At 37.5% G+C, this 22,736-nt stretch overlaps 1 protein-coding gene across 1 annotated transcript in view; it reads right to left on the bottom strand.

The window, feature by feature from the left end:
* LOC135109126 (basement membrane-specific heparan sulfate proteoglycan core protein-like) overlaps positions 1–22,736 on the bottom strand; it is a 359,280-nt gene that overhangs the window by 69,042 nt on the left and 267,502 nt on the right. Inside the window, 7 exon segments of the mRNA XM_064020215.1 lie at positions 5,837–6,017; positions 8,384–8,531; positions 8,737–8,851; positions 9,958–10,097; positions 11,206–11,325; positions 14,297–14,452; positions 17,663–17,811. Of these exon segments, the coding sequence (XP_063876285.1) occupies positions 5,837–6,017; positions 8,384–8,531; positions 8,737–8,851; positions 9,958–10,097; positions 11,206–11,325; positions 14,297–14,452; positions 17,663–17,811 (1,009 nt within the window).

Raw genomic sequence — 22,736 nt, 5'->3', positions numbered from 1 at the left:
ACTGACTTTTTGACAAACACAGAAATGAGGACAGTAATTAAAGGCAGCAAGTTGAATTGGAGAACAATAATAAGTGAAGTCCCACATGGTTTGGTACTTGCACCTATTATGTTTATGTAAATGATATGACAGAAGGTGTAGAAAGTTACATGAACCTTTTCATTGATGATGCTAAGATTATGAGGAAAGTAACAAATGAGGAGGACTGCAATGCTTTAAATTAGGACTTAATTAAGATTAATGAATGGTCAGTGAGGTAGAACATGGAGTTTAATGCTAAAAAATGTAGTGTGATGAGGTTTGGAAAAAGTGCGAGAAGACCAGTTGGCAACTATTACTTAGGGAATGAGAAAATCTTTATAAGATCAGAAGAAAAAGACCTAGGAGTAATCATTACTGATAATTTGCCATTTGGGAAGCACATAAACAAAATTATAGGAGAAACATATAATCTGCTGAGAAACATCAAGATAGCATTCTCCTATATTGATGAAGATATGATAAAAAAAAAATCTGATAACAACGATGATATGTCTGAGATTGGAGTACGCAGCATTAGTGTGATCACCAAGTTTGAAAAAGGATAAAAGAAAGTTAGAAAGAATCCAGAGAGCTGCAACTAAAATCCCTGCAAGCTTAAGACAGTATAGTTATGAGGAAAGGTTGAAGAGATTGGGCCTGACTACACTATAAAAAAGGAGGGAATGAGGTGATTTGATAGCAATATATATAGAATATTGGAAGGAATGGAAAAGTTGGACAGAGAAGACCTCATGATACCTGATATGAGAGACACAAGAGGACATGGAAGGAAATTGAAAAGAAGTGTTTTGCAGAAGAGACATCAAGAAACATAGCTTCTCCCACAGAAGTTTAACAGTGTGGAATGAACTTAAGATGAGATGAGACTGTGTGTGCAAAAACAATTCATAAATTTAAAGAAAATCTAGATAAAAGTTGATATGGAGACAGGACAGCATGAGCCTAGTGTGGCTCTTGTCCTGTATTTCACAACTAGGTAAACAACTAGCTAAACACACAGACAACTACAATTTTTTTCCTTAACTTCATGATAAAACATAATAACATTTTTTTCCACAAAACATCCCTGTAAAATAGGGGTGTCTTATGCAGAGGTCTGTCTAATATGCTGACAAATACAGTACTTACTATGACCAATAAACAGGACAAGTCTTGACCAGTTGCACTGCACTTGCATAATGCACCTCTATATGGGTGGTACAACACATCACACACATTGAAAATACACACTGTGGACAACGTAATTAATGGGGGAAAACTCAACTGGGTGGTTGGACACCTATCAGCAGCCAATCAGGAGTTAGCTGCTTGTGACGTCACTGCAGAGGGTTAGGTTAGCCTCCGCAGGAGAAAAACCTTACCACCTTTCAAAAATATGTGAGAAGGTGGCATACTCTGTGGCCTTTTACTTGCTCTTACCAAGTTTATTGCAGCCATCAGCCAAACACACTAAGGTTGAGCAGGCCACTAAAATACACAAATATATATATATATATATATATATATATATATATATATATATATATATATATATATATATATATATATATATATATATATATATATATATATATATATATATATATATATATACATACAGTGGAACCTTGGTTTCCAAACACTCCCTTTTCAAATAAATAAGTTTTTGAACAAAATTGTGAACTCATAATTGCTTTGGCTGCCATACCATAGTTCAGTTCTTGAATAAAGTTACTTGATTTCAAATACTAAAAAGACAAAGCAAAAGCTGCTATTTATTAATAATCTATAGTCTCTCTGCATATATTTCCATCATTTTTATGTATTTGGAAAAGAGACACAATGGGTAAGACATTAATTCAAACTTCGAAATAAAATAAATGTGATCCCATTGAAGAGTCTCAAAGTAAACAAACATGTTTTGGCTTGCTTTGGAGTAATCCTGAGCCACCTGTGGCTCTCTCAATGACTCACAATGCCATCACTACTGCACAACTGCATTTTCCCAGTAGCTTTCCCCAGCAGCAAGATGTCTAAGTGTTATGATCACCTTCATTTTGGTAGTAAGTGGGTTGCTCCTCTCTGTGTCACTCTGTAAGGCTTCCATTACTAGGTCAATGACAAAGAGAATACCTGCACAGTCTAAACAAAATCTGTTGAGTTTCATGTCACAAAGTACATTCAATACATCCTTTCTAGATAAATAATGCTGCATAGATGGCCGGAAGGTCAATATTGCTGTATGTATAACCTATATGTTTGGCCCATATAATCTGAAGAAACGGCAGTGATGCACCTAGGGGAATGCCAATGACATTTGCACATTGTCATATTTATTTTGTGGATGAGGCGTGGTAGTGTAACTGTGAGTGTGCATGAATGTATGAGTTAATAAAGAGTTTTACTTGTATTAGTTAGGGAAGCATATGTGTGTGTGTGTGTGTGTGTGTGTGTGTGTGTGTGTGTGTGTGTGTGTGTGTGTGTGTGTGTGTGTGTGTGTGTGTGAGTTATCATGTGTGTTTAAGTTACACATTGGCATCTTATAAGACAAGTGATTGGAGGAAGCTGCAGGCATGTATGGGAAGCGAGCAGTCTGCTTTGTGGCCCCACATCAGAAGGAGTTTTGCTTGTAGCCTCAAGACAGGCGAGAAGTGCTGAATAAACCACTGTGATTTTCCCACTTGAAACCCACCTTTGCCTGCTCAGTAATTGAGTAAGAGCTGAATAAACCCATGAGGATCCTAGACACTGAACCCATGTGATTTGGTAAGTCAAAAACAGAGCAATATTAGCTTCAATCCTAACAACAAAGTGACTGGCCTTGGATAGTATCAGTGGCAGTGAACCAGAAACCTCTGGTGACTTGAGAAAAATTTCTGAGCTGGAGATGCTGTGGAGCAGCCATCATATAAATCCATTTAACATTGATTCTTATGGGAAAAACAGTTTCGGTTTCTGAACATTTTGGATTTCGAACAGCATTCAAGAATTAACTAAGTTTAAGAACCAAGGTTCCAATATATATATATATATATATATATATATATATATATATATATATATATATATATATATATATATATATATATATATATATATATATATATATATATATATATATATAGTGTTTGTTACAACTTTCTTCCAATGCTGGAAGCTTCATTTTATTGAGTCTTTCCTCATATGGCAGAGCCTTGAGTGCTGGTACCATCTTTGTTGCTACATTTTCCAGCTTTTTTATTTGTTTCTTCTCATGGGGCGACCAGGCTACTACAGCATATTCCAGCCTCAGTCGTATCATTGTGACTATTATTTTCTTCCTCATTTCTTCATCCAAATATACAAATGCTGTCTGTATGTTTCTCTATTGGTTAAGAACTTCTCCCATTATTTAGTTTATATGCTTCTCTAGCAACATATTTTCCACCACAGTCACTCCCAGATCTTTTTCCTCAGCCACTCTCTTTATAGTTTCATTTCCCATCATATAGTCCTACGTACTATATATCTTCTGCCACTCTTGCTAAATTCCACTTTTATACATTTACCAAGGTTAAACTCTATTTGCCATCTTCTACTCTAGTCCCATACTTTATCTAAATCTCTCTGTAGTACTTCACAATCACTATCATTCCTCACCACTTTCAGAAGTTTTGCATCACTTGCAAGAAGACTCACATAGCTTGTTATTCCATCCATCATGTCATTTACAATAAACATAACTGGATGCAAAACCAACCCCTGTGGGACTCTACTTATTACAAGGCACCAGTTTGATGTTTCGTCCTTGATCACCTGCAAGAAGACTCACATAGCTTGTTATTCCATCCATCATGTCATTTACAATAAACATAACTGGATACAAAACCAACCCCTGTGGGACTCTACTTATCACAAGGCACCAGTTTGATGTTTCGTCCTCATTTCCCTATTTGTCAGGAAGTTGTCAAGCAACTTCAGTAGTCCAATATTTAAAATTCCTCCTCTGTTTTTTAACTTCCATATCAGTTCTCCATTATCAAACCATGTTTCTTCCACTGGTAATGCCATTCTTCAAATTCAGGTAAATATCATCTGCCCAGCCACTTCTCTTCTGTACTATATCGATCACTCTTGAGTAGAAACACATCAACTTGGTTACACACAATCTCCCTCTTCTGAACCCATATTTGTTGTTAGATAATGATATCATAAATTTTTATGAAATCCATCCATCTATTTTTATCAAGCTTTCACACAATTTCACTATTACACTGTTAAGTGATACTGGTCTGTAATGACCTCACTAAGTCTTGTGAGGCTGGTGGTGAGAGACTCATGTGAAGGATGTGTAACAATAAGGAAACTGAGTTAAATGGAGTAGTTAAAAAAGATAGTGAAGTTGTGCGAGAGGAGGACTAAGCTGTAGAATGTAGTTGCCAGCGCTGCAGCCTGGTAGTTAACGCTGTCGGGAGGCATATGTTTACATGAAAACTGCTGACCCAGCCCTGTCAGCATGACCCTTTTAGGAGGCTCATGGTGGGTCTGGTGCTTAGGACAAAGACCCTCTTGTGCAGGAACGGAGAGCCATGACATCCTATGACAAAATCAGAACAGAAACAAGGTATCTCTAGTGCACTGAGGCTGTGTGCCCAGCTATCTCCACCCTCAGGAAGCCTCTTGTCAGCATCTATGTCAGTGCCTCCCAGAGAATCGACTCCATGTCTTATGACTAGCTACAATTAACATGTAGTTTTCTGGCTTAGAGATGTGTTACAACTCAAACCATGCTACACTGACCTTCATAGTCATGTTACGTTGTGGTAAAATAACTGTCTAAGTAACCACTGAATATTAAAGGTACACCGAGAATTATTATACGTGTATTGCATATTATTATGTATTATGGCAATCGTATTGCCTTTCATTATTATGGAATCAGATTGTATTCTTATGATGCCTCTTTGTATTGATTGCATGTACATGATATGTTGTAGTTCCATACTCTTCTTGCTGATGTCATATTAATTATCACTACAGGTTAACTGCATTAAAGCAAGTAAATGACTGGATCGTTTGTCATCCTGAACCTCTACAGTGGTGACGGTGTCTATACACACACACACACACACACACACACACACTTCTTCCCCCCCCCCCTTCTCTCTCTCTCTCTCTCTCTCTCTCTCTCTCTCTCTCTCTCTCTCTCTCTCTCTCTCTCTCTCTCTCTCTCTCTCATATTCCCGTAAAATATGGTGATTTAATATTATAACTTGTCATTCTAATACCAGCACAGCACTTCAAGGTTAGATTTTTTTTTTCATTACATAGATGTTAGAGGTTGCTGTCTTACATATAGGTGGTTAACCCATATACATGGTATACATGGTATACCATGTATATGGGCTAGAAATTAGGGGCCGACCTATGCTTGAGGTTGACCTATACTTGAGAAAATATGGTAAGTCACATTAATGAACAAGATATTGCCTTCGTTCTGATGTCTACTTATCTTAATTTTTTCTCATACAATAACTACTGCTAGTTTATCCATCTGTATCTCTATACAAGGCTGGAACCTCACCAAAGAACAGAGCCAAGTTAAGGTCCCCACACTTACATCCACTCACTACCAACCTAAACAAACAAATACACACACACTCATCTGAATGCAAGATAAAAAGACAATGAGTTTAAGTGATATAAAGAAGTAAGTTATCCTAATAGGTGCACTGCTGCATGAAATGAATTGAAGGCATAAGGAATGCAAAATGAAATACATAAAAAATTTGGGCCCAGTTGAAATCCTGTACACACTGACTAACAGAATATTTACCTCAGCACACCGCCAATTAAGACCTCAGTGTTGGAAGAGAAAGGCTGTCCATCAGTACGGGTCCATTTCACAGTTGGGGCAGGGATGCCGGCAATCAGGTTACACTGGAAGAGAGCACTGCCACCCACCACAACTGTCTGCTTCATCTGAGGGTGCATCTCAATCTGTGGAGGCTCACGGCCTAAGGAAAACATGCATGTTTATGTTAAGGCACAATACAGGATAAAGAGTATTTAAAGGATATACCTGACCATTTATTCATGTGTGTTTATACTAAATTCTGTATATTGATAATGCTGCCTCTCTGCTTACAGGTTTATATCTTTCATTCTGTCTGGAAGGAGAAGAGGCAGAACTTTGCATGGATGGAAAGTTGCAAAGTCAAGAAGGCATGCTATGATAAGAAGAAAAAATATGAAGAAATTAATATAAATTAAATTTTGGATGGCATAATATTCTTGACACTAGCATAAACAATAGAATTGTTGATGATGAACAATAGTCAAAGATGAAGGATCCAACAGATTCAAGTGCTTATTTTAGAAATGTGCATTTTGTTAGCAGAATGGATGATGAAAATAAAGAAAGCATATGTGGAAAATTTGGTACATCTAGCACAGAAAAAAGAATTTGATCAAGAGTAAAAGATTATGTTCTGGAATGATGCTATGAGAGTGGTTGGAGAGTTACAAGAGAGTGGAACTGTAGTTAGTGGGGTAACATTAATGGGTATGTAGGTTACATTAGTTCAGCACTAGAAATGAGACTCTGAGAATACTGCAGTTTGACAGTGTGTAACACATTGACACTCTTCCTTTGCATTTGTTCATGATTTCATTAATTCCCTCATCATCATAACAAGATTTGCTTAAAAGCTACTTTGCTACTATTAACATTGGATGTGATTCATGTAAAAAAAAAAAAATTGTGTCAAAATTTAGTGGGCCACATATACAGCAGGCGCAGTTGCTATATGCCTAGCAGGCAAAACGTATATAAAAACCGAGCTTAATAAAATAATCCCCCCCATCATGTTATTTCTTGAAAGATCTGGCAACACATTTACTTGGCAATTCATTGACATCTTGCCTCCAGTCTCCACTCCCCAGAATGAGTCAAGTGTGCCTCGTGCTTGACAAGGAGAGAATATCTGCCACTCTTGCCAATTCTTTGCGAGACACGCTTACTTTCAATCCCTCTACTGCTAACCATGCTGAAGAAAAAGCAGCTCACAAAGGCTCAGATAGAGGTCATACATGCCCTCTACAAGGGCATGTATGACCTTGCCGAGAATATAGGAGTTTCAGTCCATACAGCTCAGTTATGGATGAAGAAAATATGTGATGCTGGACCCATAAGAAAAGGCCTGAGAAGAAAATGCTGCTTTCGAACAGGACCCTGCATTTCATCAAAAGGCAGGTGGAGTCCAACCCAATCCCTACTGCAAAAGAATTAAGGCACAAAAACCTCAAGATACTTGGTGGTGTGGCAATATGCACACCTCAAGACTATTTGCACAAAGAGTTCAAGTACCACAGATATTACGCTGTTCCCAAACCCTGGGTAACAAAGTGCCACAGACAAGTGAGGGTCAATTTCGCCCATCAATATCGACATTGGACTTTGGAGGAGTGGAGGAAACTACTCTGAAGTGACAAGAGTATTTTTAATGTGAGTGGTGACAGGAATTATGTGTACTGTAAACACAGCAGCGAGCCTCTAGGCTCATGGTACACACGCCACACCATTAAGCACTCCGTCCACACCCTGGTGCACTTAGTCTTCCTCCTAAAGAACCTCAGAATGAATCAGCACAACTACCTGGACCTGCCAATAGACCACCTTAACCCATCAATGGAGATGAGCCAGGCAGATTTTTTTATGCAGGACAGGGCACCATGTCATAAAGCCAAACTAGTGACTGATGCTACTTCATCCCCTGGCCTGGCAACTCCCATCATCTCAACCCAATGGAAAACCTCTGGGGAAAGGTCAAGTCCGAGTTGCAGAACTACAATGTCTCCTTGGTACCGAGGCTCAAGGACACCATCCAGCAGCTGTGGGACTCCATGCCACAAATGTTCTTCCAGACTGTAGCAGACTCTCTTCCAAAGCAAATGAAGCTTGTTAGAAAAGCCAAAGAATATCCAATAAAGTACTAGGGAGAGAGAGAGAGAGAGAGAGAGAGAGAGAGAGAGAGAGAGAGAGAGAGAGAGAGAGAGAGAGAGAGAGAGAGAGAGAGAGAGAGAGAGAGAGAGAGAGAGAAAGTTTCTTGAGCCTTCTATTGTACCCAGTTTAGTTCAAGGCGAGCAAAATCCTTATCGCGCATGTATCAACTGTGCCTACTGTGCAAGTTGGGTCACCTAAGTGAACTAGTTGTCAATTGTTTCAGGTCTGAAATGATAAGGTCCTGTGTGGCAGTCAATGGTTGAATGCACATTGCCAGGACCCCAACTGGGCTCCCTTGGGACCCATGCACGTTGCAGTGGAAGGATAATCTTATCAAACATCTGGTGCATGAGGAGGTTAAGAACATCCAACACTTACGTTCAACTTCAATGATGGCTGCAGCCTGTGCTGTACCACCCTCGTTCTTCGCAGTGCACACGTACATCCCGCGGTCACTTACTTGTGCGTTGGTGATCCTCAGTATATTGTTTTCTACACTCACCCTGGAGCTCTGTGACTCATATGCCTGTTGATGGAGGAAGAGGAAATCATTGTGGTAGATTGTGAGAATAATAGGAGATATATAAAAAGTACAAGTATAGTATGAGATTAAAGGTGGAACTGCAGATGAGTAATGGAAGAGAGGTTTGTGTTTATGTATATATGAATATTCTGTGAGGAAAAAGGGGAACTTCATATTCATGTTGCTCCAGCTCTGGACAGACACAAACCTTATTCCAGGTGACAACAGGAGACGGGTCCCCTGAGACACGACACAAGAGCTCGGCATTGGTGCCCTGGTTGATGGTTTGGCGGTCAGGTTGGATCTGCACCGTTGGCAGGCTCCTGGTGTGAAGGGAAAGGAGTAGTGGTTGTAACTCCTGGATCAGCTTCTTTGCAAAACAAATAAGTTTTCTTGGGGAATTAATTTAAATATATAATGAGTCCAGATATAGTTGTAGCTTAAAGACTGGCTTTCTTACCTAACAAATAAGCTTTGTTGATGAATTACTTTAAATATCTAATGAATAGGTGTAGTTCCTGATGTGGACAGTGTTAGAAAGAAAAAAGAGTGAATGTACTGTAGATTTTTTGCTTTGCTTATTTAAAATATACAGTATATCAGTCTTTTACTTTTTATTTTATTCCTTAATATCTAAATTCTGAGTAACTGTGAGACTGAGGATATGATGCAAGAAATTCAATTTGAAAAGTATTTGCTATGGATGAAAGAGTTGAAGGGACTAACAAAAATCTATGCTTCACAAATTAGTTTGTCTATGATATTTTTTCATGAAAGGAATCAGTGAAGAGGTGCTTCAAATCAAGACTCAGAAATCTCTTTTATGAGTAATATAATTTCTATAAAGGTGAACAAGAAAATGGTGCTTATAACTAATTGTTAGTGTAGGGAGTTCACCAGAATAAGGCAGGCACTGTCCAGGGATCGAACCTGGAACCTTCCACTTGTGGGACAGATGTGCTAACCATTGTACCATGGCTGTCTCCTGGTGACAACTCTCACACTAATAGATTACATTTCCCTACCTATGCATCATAAACAAAGGTTGCAAAATGTTTTTTAATTCTGCAAGTGCATTGTAAATCTGAACTATTGACAAGTTCTTATTATATCAAGACTTAAGTATAAAAAGAGAGAGATTAGTTGGCAAAGGAATATGGATGTTTTACATAAGTCAGTAAATATGGAGAGTAGTAGGTATGTAGGCCTAAACAGGTAGATAGTAGATATATGAGCATACAGATCGATAAAAAGAGATGATTACTTGGAGAGATAAATAGACAGAAAAAGAGATAAATAGACAAATATATACAGATTAATAGAAAGGTAGAGGAATGGACAGATAGGAGAAGATATACAGTGGAGCTAGGTACACAGCCAGACATATAAAACAGAAACAATAATTTTGAGAGCAACATCAACCACTCACGTGTACTGAGTGATGGTGATCCTGGTGCTGGCTTCATTGTACACAGATGTCCGCAAATCAGTTATGCGACACACGTAAGTCCCTGAGTCTGCAGGCTGGGCACTGGGGATTTGTAGTTCTCCTTGCTCAACCACAGATTGCTGCAAATAATCAAGGTAGTAAAAGAATGGTCACAGGAAGTAATGAACAAGCAATTGTACATGCTGGGTGCAGATTGTGGAGGAAGATTATGTGTAACAGAAGTTATCAGTATGGATAAAAGTATATTTACACAGATAAAGAAATGAGATGCTTCATATGAGCCAACAAACAGATGCAAATCAATATAGGAAACCTTTCTCCCTTCTCTTCAATTTATGTGATGGTACTAAAAAGTTCTGAAAATAGCTTCACTGCACCCTAACAACTGGCAGCATGAGGATGTGCATGAACACTTGGCAGATGTCAAGCAGTCTGGTGACTGGTGTCATTCTGTAAGCTTCTTAAGTTGCACCAGGGGAATCTTTGTGGTCATATGATCATATGTGATTTCATCAGGGATAGCAAACTACAGCAAAGAACATATATGAAATTCCACATCACACTTGGCAAATCTGCAATGGAAATCTCTGACAATACTCAGCATGTGTGTGGCAATGAAGCACCATGACAGGTGAAGTATTTCAAGTGGCATGTATGCTTCAAGAGCAGCAGAATATCACCGGACGATGACAAAAGGTCAGGATGATTTTCCAAGCCCTCAATGCTTTAAAAATGTTGCAGTAATTCAATAATTTGTGCATGAGGGTTGTTAAAGATCCATAAAAAACATTACTGTTAGTGTTGATTTACCACTAAGAACAGCACACACAACCATCATGTCTGACTTAAACGAACACTACATTGTTGCAAAGTTTGTGTCCAAGTTTTGTCAGCATGCCCTAGATGACCTGATCTTCAAGTCAAGGGTCATCACTGGAAACAAAAGATTTGGTATGTGGGCCCACTGTGACTTTCTCTCCCTGAAGATGAAGCTGCAGGTGAAGGAATGCCACTTTGTCACTATGGAGGAGATTCAGCATGAACTGCAGTGCTGGAAATGCTCCAAGAACAAAACTTGCAGAATGTGCTGCAGCAGTGGCAATGGTGCTGGCAGTGCTGCACTGCTGATCAAGGGGCTATTTTGAAGAGGATCAAGTAACTACTTTTTTGTGTATAAGCCTTGCTTCAGAACTTTTCAGTACCACCTTGTCCATCATAGTTCCTCACCTGTGGGAGAGAGCCAGCAAGGCGACTCCATTCAATATTCAGGGCACCGGGAATGTTGCTAGCAGAACACCTCACTCGTACAGTTTCTCCTGCCTGGGCCACCACATTTTCCTCAGATACCTGAAAAATGTTAAGTTGGAATTACAAGGATTAAATTGCATGTTTTGACTATGTGTTGAATTCTGTGATGCTGTGATGTAACAGTCAAACATATATAGAGACAGGCAGGCAAGGCAAGCATTTAAATGCACAATCCACTTTATTTCCTTTCTACATTCCATCAAGTTGAAGAATATAACATAAAAGCAAATGTGGTTTTGCTGACTTAACCCATATACAGTGGAACCTCAGTTCTTGAACTTAATTTGTTTATGAATGCCATTCAAAATCCAAAATGTTAAAAAAATGAAACTATTTTCCCTATAGGAATCAACTGAATGGATTAATCTGTTCCTGGACACCTGTCCACCCTATCTTAGTGACTGATGACAGACACTCCAACTGCCAAGATGGCCACTCCACAACATCTCCAGCTCAGAAATTATTTACTCAGAAAGGACATATTGAATGAACTTAGTGGCATGGAACTCATCATAAGATATTGTTTAGATTGCTCTGGTATTCTCTTTGTCATCAATCTAGGGAGGGAAGCCATACAGAATGACACAGGGGAGCAAGCCACTTACTGCCAAAATGAAGGTGAGCATAACACTTAGACATCTTGCTGCTGGGAAAAGCTACTGGGAAAATGTAGTTGTGTAGTAGTGATGGCATTGTGGGTCATTGAGAGAGCCACATTTTTTTTTTCTTTTTTAATGTAGGTGAGACACCAGCCACGGAGGGGGGGAGGGGAAGCGTTAAAACTTGAAAGATTTTGACACTTTCTATTAATGAAGTTTTTGGCTAGTTGGAGAACAGACTTGGCATGGTTCTGGGCAGAAATATAAAGTGCATGAGATTCTGGTGGTGGAAGGTTCAAGAACCTTTTCTGGGTCACCTCTCTATCATGTATCTCTATCATGGAAGGTTTAGATCAAGAAAATGAGTGAGGAATGTATGCCTCCATATCAGACACTATCACTTCTGTTATGTGCTTGGCAAACAGAGATTGGTCTCTGACATGGAAGCAGTAGTCATTCCATGGATATCAACAAAATACCTCCTCAGGTTCCCCCAACTAACAGAGACAAAATGCCAGAGGTAAATTACAGATATGTGATTGTGATCAGAGGAGCCCAACAGAAAAGATAGGGTAACAGGATAAGCAGAAGGATTAGGGTTAGGAAAAGGTCAAGAATGTTGGGTGTATCTCAAGATGGTCAGGAATATGAGTAGGGTGTTGCACCAGTTGCTCTAGGTTGTGGAGGATAGTAAAGTTAAAGGCCAGCTCACTAGGATGGTCAGTGAAGGGAGAGGAAAGCCAAAGCAGGTGATGAACATTGAAGTCTCCAAGAATAGAGATCTCCACAAAAGAGTAGAGAGACAGAATATGCTCCACTTTGGAAGTTAATTAGTCAAAGAATTTCTTATAGTCAGAAGAGTTAGATGAGAGGCATACAACACAGATAAATCCAGTTTGAGAGTGACTCTGTTGTCATAGCCAGAAGGTGGAAAACTCAGAAGATTCAAGAGTGAGGGCAGAAAAGCAGGTTAAGTCACTGTGCAAACAGATGCAACATCCAGCTTTATATTATAAATGTGGATAGATAAGAAAAAACAGGAGAGAACAGAAAAGGGATTATTGTCAGTTGCCTCAGACACCTGTGTTTCAGTGAGAAAAATAAGATGAAGTTTAGCAGAGAAGAGGTGGTGTTCTACAGATTAAAAATTAGATCTAAGACTGTGAATGTTGTAGAAGTTAATGAAAAAAAAAGTTAAGGGGGGTATCAAGACACTTAGGGTCGATACCAAAGGAAATGTCTGACCTGGGGACATTGGTGGTCCCCTCCCCAGATGGGGACTCCGAGGCTCAAGATTACTCCTGAGCCAGCTCAGGAGTAATCTTGGAGAAAGCTGTTTGTTTACATTGAGGTTCTTCAACAGGATAACATTTAACCTAATTTCAAAGATTGAATTACTGTCTTACCCTCTGTGTATCTCCTTCAAATACATAAAAGGAAAGGAAATATTCATTAGTAATAAATGGCATCTTTTGCTTTGTCTTTTAGTATTTAAAATCAAGTAACTTTGTTGAAGAACTGAATTATGGTATGGCAACCAAAACAATTATGAATTCTAAATTTTGTTAGAAAACTGATTTGTTCAAAAAGGGAAGCATTTGGTGACAGAGGTTCCACTGTTGTGTTAGAACATATGATATGTGCCATGCAGCCCAAGGTGACCAGTTTTCAATAACTTTTCAAGGCAAAATTGACTCATCTTGTCCCAATACTACATGTGAGCACAATATTCCTCACAGAAATTTCCAAAACATTTCCTTCGGTTGTATGTGATGAACACAGTTGTACTTAATGCCAAATATTCTCTCTCTTTATAAAGAGAAAGATAAGAGGAGAAAAGTAAATGCACTTTTGTAAAAGTGCTGTAATAGATGGATATAAACAGAGAAAGTACCAAACCAAATGTGAGGCAAAGTCAGCTCTTGTATCAGCCCATATTATTCTAAACCAATGAATGAGAAGCAGTCAAAATACATGTGGCAGCATCTTATATATCAAAGCTTCTCACTATACATTTAAATGGAAGCATGAAAAAAGGTATCATATATAGATGTGGATTAAATGACATGCATTTTTCATTTGATTTACTATCACCTTTAAAAATATCATCATCATAATTTTGTTTAACATTCTGAAAGGTTTTACCTTTATATAAAGCACTCTGCTTGTCCAAAAATTCTTATTAAGTTTCTTCTATTAATCAGAGAGAGAGAGAGAGAGAGAGAGAGAGAGAGAGAGAGAGAGAGAGAGAGAGAGAGAGAGAGAGAGAGAGAGAGAGAGAGAGAGAGAGAGAGAGAGAGAGAGAGAGAGAGAGAGAGAGAGAGCATTCTCTGTGATTGTTTTGAATGTGGCTGACTGGATACACCATTTTTACATTATAATACTAACAAAACTGACATTCAGTGCCTCACCTCAATGATGATGATTTCACCCGGAGGACTGGTCACCACATTGATGTAGACACGAGTAATGCCTTGTCCGTAAGCATTGGTGGAGGTGCAGTAGTATTCTCCTCTGTCTGACAGCTGGGCATCACGGAAGGTCAACACACCACTCTGCTGGTATACCTGTGGAGGAGTAGCATGTCTCATCATGCTCTGACTTGTTTATGTACATTTTTTTTTTTTTTTTATGTAAAAGGGTCTCTGACCAACACACACACACACACACACACACACATTACCTTCTAGGTAAAAGTGATCATGTGTTGATGGAATTCAATTTGAAAAGTGAAAAGGTACTCATTGATGAAAATTATAAGATGAAAAGATTTAAATATAGTAAAGCTGACTTTGAAAAATTAAGAAAGTACTTTGCTGCTGTGGAGTAGAAAGACTTTGAAGATGCAGAAGATGTTTAGGAAAAATGGGATGAATTTATAAGGATATATAATTGTGCTGTGGAGAAATTTGTACCTAGAAGAGGAGCAAGATGTAGAAAGGGTAAGGAATGGTTCAATACAAAATGCAAAATGGCTAGAAATTGTAAGTTAAATGATTGGAACAGATGGAAGAAGAGGAAAACTGAGAGCAGATGGGAGGAATATATTGATGCTAGAAACAAGTATGTTGAGATAATAAGAATGGAGAGAAGAAACATGAGATATAATGGATAAGTGTATAAATGAACCCAAACAATTCTTTAAACATATTAATGGGAAGATGAAGAAGAGGGAATGTGTATCAAGATTGAAAGTTGAAGGACAATCTATGAGGATGCACAAGATGTGGTGGAAGTTATGAACAATAGTTTCAGATCAATATTTACTGTGGAAGGGGAGTTTGATGCTGGAAGGGATAAGTTGGTGAGGAATAAACTAAGTACAGTCCCAGTCAGTTATGAGGAAATACTTAAGATGATGGAAGAACTTCATGTAAATAAAGCATCTGGTCCAGATGGAGCATTGAACTGGATATTGAAGAAATGTAGAGAACAACTGGCTGATAAAATTCACAGTCTAGTGGTGACATCACTATCACAGGGAAGAGTACCCAAAGATTGGAAGAGCAAATATCATACCAATATTCAAAGGAGGAAATAAGGCAAACCCATAAAATTACAGACCAGTGTCCTTGGCTAATGTTGTAGGAAAACTATGTGAAAGAACAATAAAGGAAAGATGGATGGAACACTCAGAGACATAAAGTTTTGGTAAATTGTCAATTTAGATTTAGGAGGGGAAGATCATGCTCCATGAACTTATTGTCCTTTTATTCAAGGGTAGTCAATATTGTGCAGGAGAGAGATGGATAGGTGGATGGACTTGAAGAAAGCATTTGACAAAGTACCACGTTGAAGATTGCTATGGAAGATAAAAAAATTATGGAAAAATTGGAGGAAGACTGCTGGAGTGGATGGAGGATTATTTGGATGATAGAGATAAGAACTGTAATACAAGGCCAAAATTCTTCTTGGTTGAAAGTAACTAGTGGTGTCCCACAAGGGTCAGTGTTGGGACCGATAATGTTTGTAATATATGTGAATGACATAAATGAAGAAATAGACAGTTATATGAACTTATTTGCAGGTGATGCTAACCTGATGAGAAGGGTAGAAAATGTAAATATGGTACTGCAAGATGATTTAAATAAGATAAATAAATGAAGTAAATCTCAGTAAATGAATTCAATTTAAGTAAATGTAAAGTAATGGAGTTTGGTAAGAGTAAGAAAAGAAAGATGGATGGTGTGAACTTAAGGAAATCAAAAGAAGTGGATCTGGGAGTAATAGTTACTAAAAATTTGACTCTGGACTGGAGAGATGATGAATTTGTTGAAAAGAGTGAGAATGGGATTCTCAAATTTGGATGAAGGAATGATAAAAAAAGTTGCTGTTTTCCATGATAAGACCAAGATTGGAATATGTGACAGTGGTGTGGTCTCCTCATAAAAGGAGGAATATTATAAAATTGGAAAGAGTACAAAGAACAGTCACTGAGATTATTTTGGAGTTGAGTAAGTCGACCTATGAAGAAAGATTAAGAGTGTTAGAAATTCCTACCATTGAAAAAGGAGAGAGAGAGAGAGAGAGAGAGAGAGAGAGAGAGAGAGAGAGAGAGAGAGAGAGAGAGAGAGAGAGAGAGAGAGAGAGAGAGAGAGAGAGAGAGAGAGAGAGAGAGATTTAATAAACACCTAAAGAATGGTGAATGGTATGGAAAATGTGGACAAAGAATGTTTTATAAATTTAGACACACAAAGTACAAGGGGACACAGTGAGAAGATGAAGAAAGTTAACAGTAGAAGAGACATCAAGAAGCATAGTTTTCCTCATACAAGTGTGAACAAATGGAATGAACTCAGTGAAGACATTGTCAATGTTGTAACTATCCATGCTTTTAAGACCAAACTAGATAGATATAGATACAGGATACTATGAAATTGCTCCCCTCCCATAAACCACAACTACATAAAAACACACAGAACATACCAGTCCCTGAAGAGGACAATTAAAAAGGAATATCCAAAGTACTGAGTAAAAGTGTCTTGAAACCTACCCCTTGAAAGGGTTTACCTAAGTTACAAGTAGAAAGGTTGGGAGTTCAAGAGTTTACCCATAAAAGAGGATGAAAGACTGGTTAACTCTTGCATTAGAGAGGTGAACAGAATAGGAGTTAGAAAAAGTAGAAAGTCTTATGCAGCAAGGCCACTGGAAGAGGAGGGGGACAAGGAGTTAGGAAGATCATGAGAGCAGTTAGTGCATAAGTAACGATAGAAGATAGCAAGAGATGCAAACTTACAGGGAAGAGAGAGAGGGTGAAGATGTTCAGTTACAGGACAAAATGCTTTTGATTCAAGATGAATAGATCTCTCCAATTATGTGAAATGTACTCCATACATGAGTGAATAAGATTCAGGAACAAAGTTAGCAGCTAAGGGGTGAGAAAACTGGCAGAGAGCTCAGAATGTCTAATTTCATAAAAGCTTCTTTAAGCAGGAAAAAATGTGGTTTCAATTTTATATTATTAGTAAAGGGCAGACCGAGGATGTTTGATGTATAAGGGAATAAGTGAGTGTCATCAAAGAGGAGGGGACAGTTATCTGAAAAACTGTGTCGAGTCAATACATGGAGGAACTGTATTTTGAGATATTGAACAACAGAGAGTTTGCTCTGTCCCAGTCATAAATCTTAAGATGATCAGAAGTTGGGTATGCTGTGGCTTCCCTGAGTAGGTTGTTTGATTCCTGAAGCACTGAATGTTAAAATATGACTAGGTAAATACAAATCCCCCAACACACACAGCAGTTACAGCAGAAGCATGCTATCATATCATTACTTACATTTGGTGGAAGAGGTCTGTTGGGTCCAAAGGTCCAAGTCACTTGTGCCTCTGGATTGCCTTCAACAGAACACCTCACCTCAAGTGAGCCTCTTAAATTGATATCAAAGCGACCTTGCTTTGGCTCCACAATGACATTGGGACGTCCACCTAGTTGTGGGAAATACAACAGAAAACAAGTATATAAAATGATCTTCAGATAATATACATACATATATGCATACATACATACACACACACACACACATATATGACAAATGTTTGGTGTTGAAACATCTGGAAACTTAGAATGCAGTATTCACAACACTAACATGTTTTTTTTTTTTTTTTTCTGTAGATAAGGGTTCTAATTATATCTTTCCTGAAAAAAAAAAAAAAACATTCTCACAATCACTCACAGTCATGGGCCAAATATTCATTTAGATTTTTTTTTTATGTGAGCTTCAATAAGGACTCATCTAGTGGGTTTATAAAACTAAATACATAGAAAAAAAAAATTCAGTGTGGTTGGGAGGGGGTGCTGAACAAAACAAATGTTGGGTGAGAGTGAGCACTCAAATAATGGGGATACGACTGCCTTGTGGTAGGAGGGGAGCAAAGGGACAAAGTGGTGCAAGCAAGGGAGGGATGGAGGGAGAGAGGGTCCTGTGAGGCAAAACACTTACATTACTCAAAAATAAAGAGGCTAGTGCTCATGAAGTTCTCAAAATTAAGGAATTACAGAATATAATTTTGAACTTGATGAGAAAGATGCAGTTTTCTTAAATATACTTTAATATCTTGCATATGCAAAAAAATAGGTAAGCTTTGTAAAAGTTCTGTCATCATTATTAAATGATGACAGAACTTTTACAAAGCTTACCTATTTGTATTATGATCAAACATCACCTTTGTCCAATTTCCTCAACTTTAGTCATAGATAATGGTTCTCCATTATTCTCCAGCAATAATACAAAACTGAGGTCTCCTAAAATATGTCCCAAATTAATACCAAGCTTAATGTATTTATTGAATATATTGAAATACAAAAACTTATGAATTTCCAAGTCCACAAAAAACTATTATTTAGTGATAAGCATATAGGCTAAGGAATATGAGGCTGGTATAACTATTCCTACTATGTATACAAAAAAGTTTCTGCTCCTGACTTCATCATTCAGTTTCTAATGCAATATAGCAAATAACAAAACCATGATGCTAACATTTACTGTTTCTTTTGTGACATCACTCACCACACATAACACACTGGATGGAATGGTACACTTCTGCAAATTACACATGACCTAGTGCCACACCCTGGCACTGGTACAGTCTGAACTACCTACACTCAGTTTGAATGAAGCTGTTGTTACTACTATTAGCTATCTATGTAATCAGGCTACAGATTTCCTTGATTATATATGCAGCTTTTACTGATGAGCAGCATTTTAGAAAAAATAATAAAATTAAATAAATACAAATAAAATAAATTCTGGTATCCAATGTTCTTGACCTTTGTGGTGTTCTTAATGTAAAATAGTTCATCAGCCCAGTTGTTTTTAAAGTTTCTATTTGATTCTGAGACATATAATATTTATAACACCACTACTTGGGACAACTGCACACTAAACTTTAGTTTTTGTTGCCAGGTATGTATTTTTTGCTGCCACCATTCTCTAATGCTTGATAAAGCTAGAATACCCACACTGACAAAGTTTTATGCCTAGTGGTACAGTCATGATCAGAAGTTGAGTAACCTGCTACTTTCACTTCTACTGTGTGCAATGTTTTCCTTCAGTCACAAGTCCTCAAATCTCCTTAGGATCCATCAGCTGTCAGATCTTGTAAGAAGACCTTCAGCAGACAAGATGACTCAAGGATGAGGGAGAAACATTAGAGGTAGTGAAAAAGATTATAGCACATTTATAGACTATGGATTGTAACTGTACTCTTGTCCAAACCACAAGCTTGTCTGCTGGTTTGAGTAATCCTGTTGCTGTGTGCTATTATGTTTACCACCTTTTATATTGATTCCTAGTGTGAATTCCTTCCTAAAATCATCATTAGTTTAAAGTATCAGCAATTGAGACAATAAACTACATAATATTTAATATGGGCTACCTCATTTCTACGATTCTTCTAGTTACCATTTTCCTGATGTATTTTCATTCTTTCAGAATAATGGAGGAGTGGACAAAAGGGACTATAATTATCTACCTATAGCTGTGAGAGGTAATACAAATATGAATAGGCCAGTTTACACTGATGAACAATAAAATATTTGTACATATTGCCTTCCATAGCTCTAGTAATAATGATAATAATAATAATAATAATAATAGTAATAATAATAATAATAATAATAATAAGATAATAATTGCAATACATTGCAATGAAATGGAAATGCTGAGAGTTGAAGTTCATTATAAAAGAAAAAATGTATATATCAGTGAAACTGGATCAAAGGATTTTGCATGCTACAACAACAAAATAAATAAATAAATAAAAGAAATAAGTATAAGAAATAAATGAATAAAATTAATAAACAAGTAATAATAACAATAAATAAATATCTGATGAACTCCATTCAGAATCAATCAATAAAGTCTAGCAAATTCAATCTCTACAGCAAAATTCTACTCAACTAAATTCTTACCTGCATCAGAATAAACAAAGTATAACAGTGACAAATGAGGTTCAGAAATAGAGGAATAAAAAAAGTTTACCGTGAGCAGCATAACTACACTTTGGACACAGCACTTTGAGGAAATGAACAACTTATTTTTGCAATACACAAAATATACAATGTAGCATGAGAACACAAAGGGGAGAAAAGAAATGGAGCAATGAACTGAAAAAAAAAAGTATCTAGAGATATAAGGTAAATCTTGGATCCTGCAGATATGAAAAAATAAATAACTAAATAAAATAGTATAAAAAATAAAAAAAAAATCAAAATAGGACACTATACATACATACTTTGGCAACTGGTGCAACACGCACAAATGGAAACACACACACATGCACATAAACAGAATACTGAAGCACCAAGCCACAACAGGTTATGACAGGCCAAGAGCAAGGCACATATAGCAAGCAAAAGACTGGCAGACAGGGAGTGAAAGTGTTACCAGAGGCGGACGAGGTGAGGGTTGGTAGGAGAAGCACTGCCACCAGACCCACAAGAAGGGAGACAAGGAAGAGCAGGAGGAACATTGCAGCGCCAATGCCACACTGTGAGCCACTGTAGCCCAGAGGCACATTTCCGATCCACTCTCAGTGTTCGGCCAGCCCCTCCCACCTCGCACTTCAGCCACTTCCTCTGCCCCGCCCACACAGTTCCAATCCACTTTCAGTTACTGGCCAGCCCTGCCCCCAACCTCTTGCTTCAGCCACTTCCTCTGCCCCACCCACTAATTCACTAAATGCATGTTGCCACATCCCAATAAATTATAACAAATACTCTGGCCTTGAAACATACAAATCATTGAGTCACATCCAAACATTGAACCTGGTGGAAAGACACCATCTACATATGGATCTGGCAGGAAGATATGCAAGAATAATGTCAGGGGCTACTGTCACCGAGAGATAGGTAGATATTTGGGTGTTACTGAGCGATCACAAACCTACATTTTCATGTTTGTAACAATGATTTTTGTACTACTCAACGTAAGCTAATTAAATTTGTATTAGGGTAATAATAATTTTTCTGGGGTGATGATATCCTATATGAAACAGCCTGGTTGAGATATGGATGTTGTATTCAGTGCTGATGAGCATCTTATTTCTTACATTTCTCTCAGGAATCTATACTATTTTCCTCCCATCCCTTTTTGTCTTTTTCCATAGTTCCATATTTTTTTGTCTCTCTGGTTATTCAACTCTTTCTTTTCTCAGCAGGTACTTTACTCATAATTTTCTTTAGTACTCCTCCCATGCCCATTCATTGCTTTAGAACTTTAACAATTGTCTTCACTAATCTATCATTCATGATATTAACATTCTCTCTCTCTCTCTCTCTCTCTCTCTCTCTCTCTCTCTCTCTCTCTCTCTCTCTCTCTCTCTCTCTCTCCCTCTCAAAATGCTTTCTATTTTTCTCTCACAATGGCTTCCCTAAACTGAGCCCAGTGTGTTCCCATTCAAATCTTCAAAATTTTCCATCTTCCATTCCTTTCCTCTCTTTCTCTTTTTGTTTTTCCATTACTGCACTCATAATCTACCACCATCACAATGGGTGGTGACCCATCTGTGAGTTGGAAGTTTGGCATCGCATCACCCTAAAATATCAGTAACCTGACTCATCATGACTGTAACACTTCCACCATTGTGAGCGTAAAATTTACCTAATGGTGCTAATCTAATAATGTGCTGAGAAGTCTGTAACTAGAAAGTTAAGACAGGATAGCATGATGAGTAGAGTCAAAAGTTCCCTGCAGGCTGAAATCTTGTCAAACTTATTTTTGCAGTCAAGCACCATGCAAGTCACCATTATGAGGAATGCACATAGTTAAGACAGAGCTGACTGAAGCAATGATAGTGTTGTCCTTTGAGAGAGAGACTGAGTGACTCTCAATTATAGCTCTCATAATGGTGATTTGTGTGGCATTTAGCTACAAAAAAATATAAATTTGACAAGATTTCAAGGAATATGAGATTCCTGTTTCTCAGGTATGTATTATTCTGATGATTGCAGTATGATAATAATAATAATAATAATAATAATAATAATAATAATAATAATAATAATAATAATAATAATAATATTAAAACCTATCAGTTTCATGGGTGATTGATTACAAGCAATGATATTCCATGACATTATTTTTGTTTTTTCTCATAAAATGTGGTAAATGTCTTCTTTTTTTCAATTCAATCAAAGGAATCTGCACAGTAAAACATATATGACATTTAAAGCATGTCATAGTTAAATAATGTAAAAAAAACTTTTGTGTGAAATATGGGAAAATTAACAACAGTATTCTATACATAAATTAATGAAAAATATTACAATTAGAATAAAAATAAATTCTATAAATTTATATAGAAGTGCCCTACTGGCCCTTCGAGAATGATGATGCCTGATTCTTATGAAA

Source organism: Scylla paramamosain, chromosome 18, assembly GCF_035594125.1.
Source record: "Scylla paramamosain isolate STU-SP2022 chromosome 18, ASM3559412v1, whole genome shotgun sequence".
In the NCBI taxonomy this organism is placed as follows: Eukaryota; Metazoa; Arthropoda; class Malacostraca; order Decapoda; family Portunidae; genus Scylla; species Scylla paramamosain.
The sequence above is the reverse complement of the archived record's forward strand: the minus strand, read 5'-3'. Positions and strand labels throughout refer to the sequence as shown.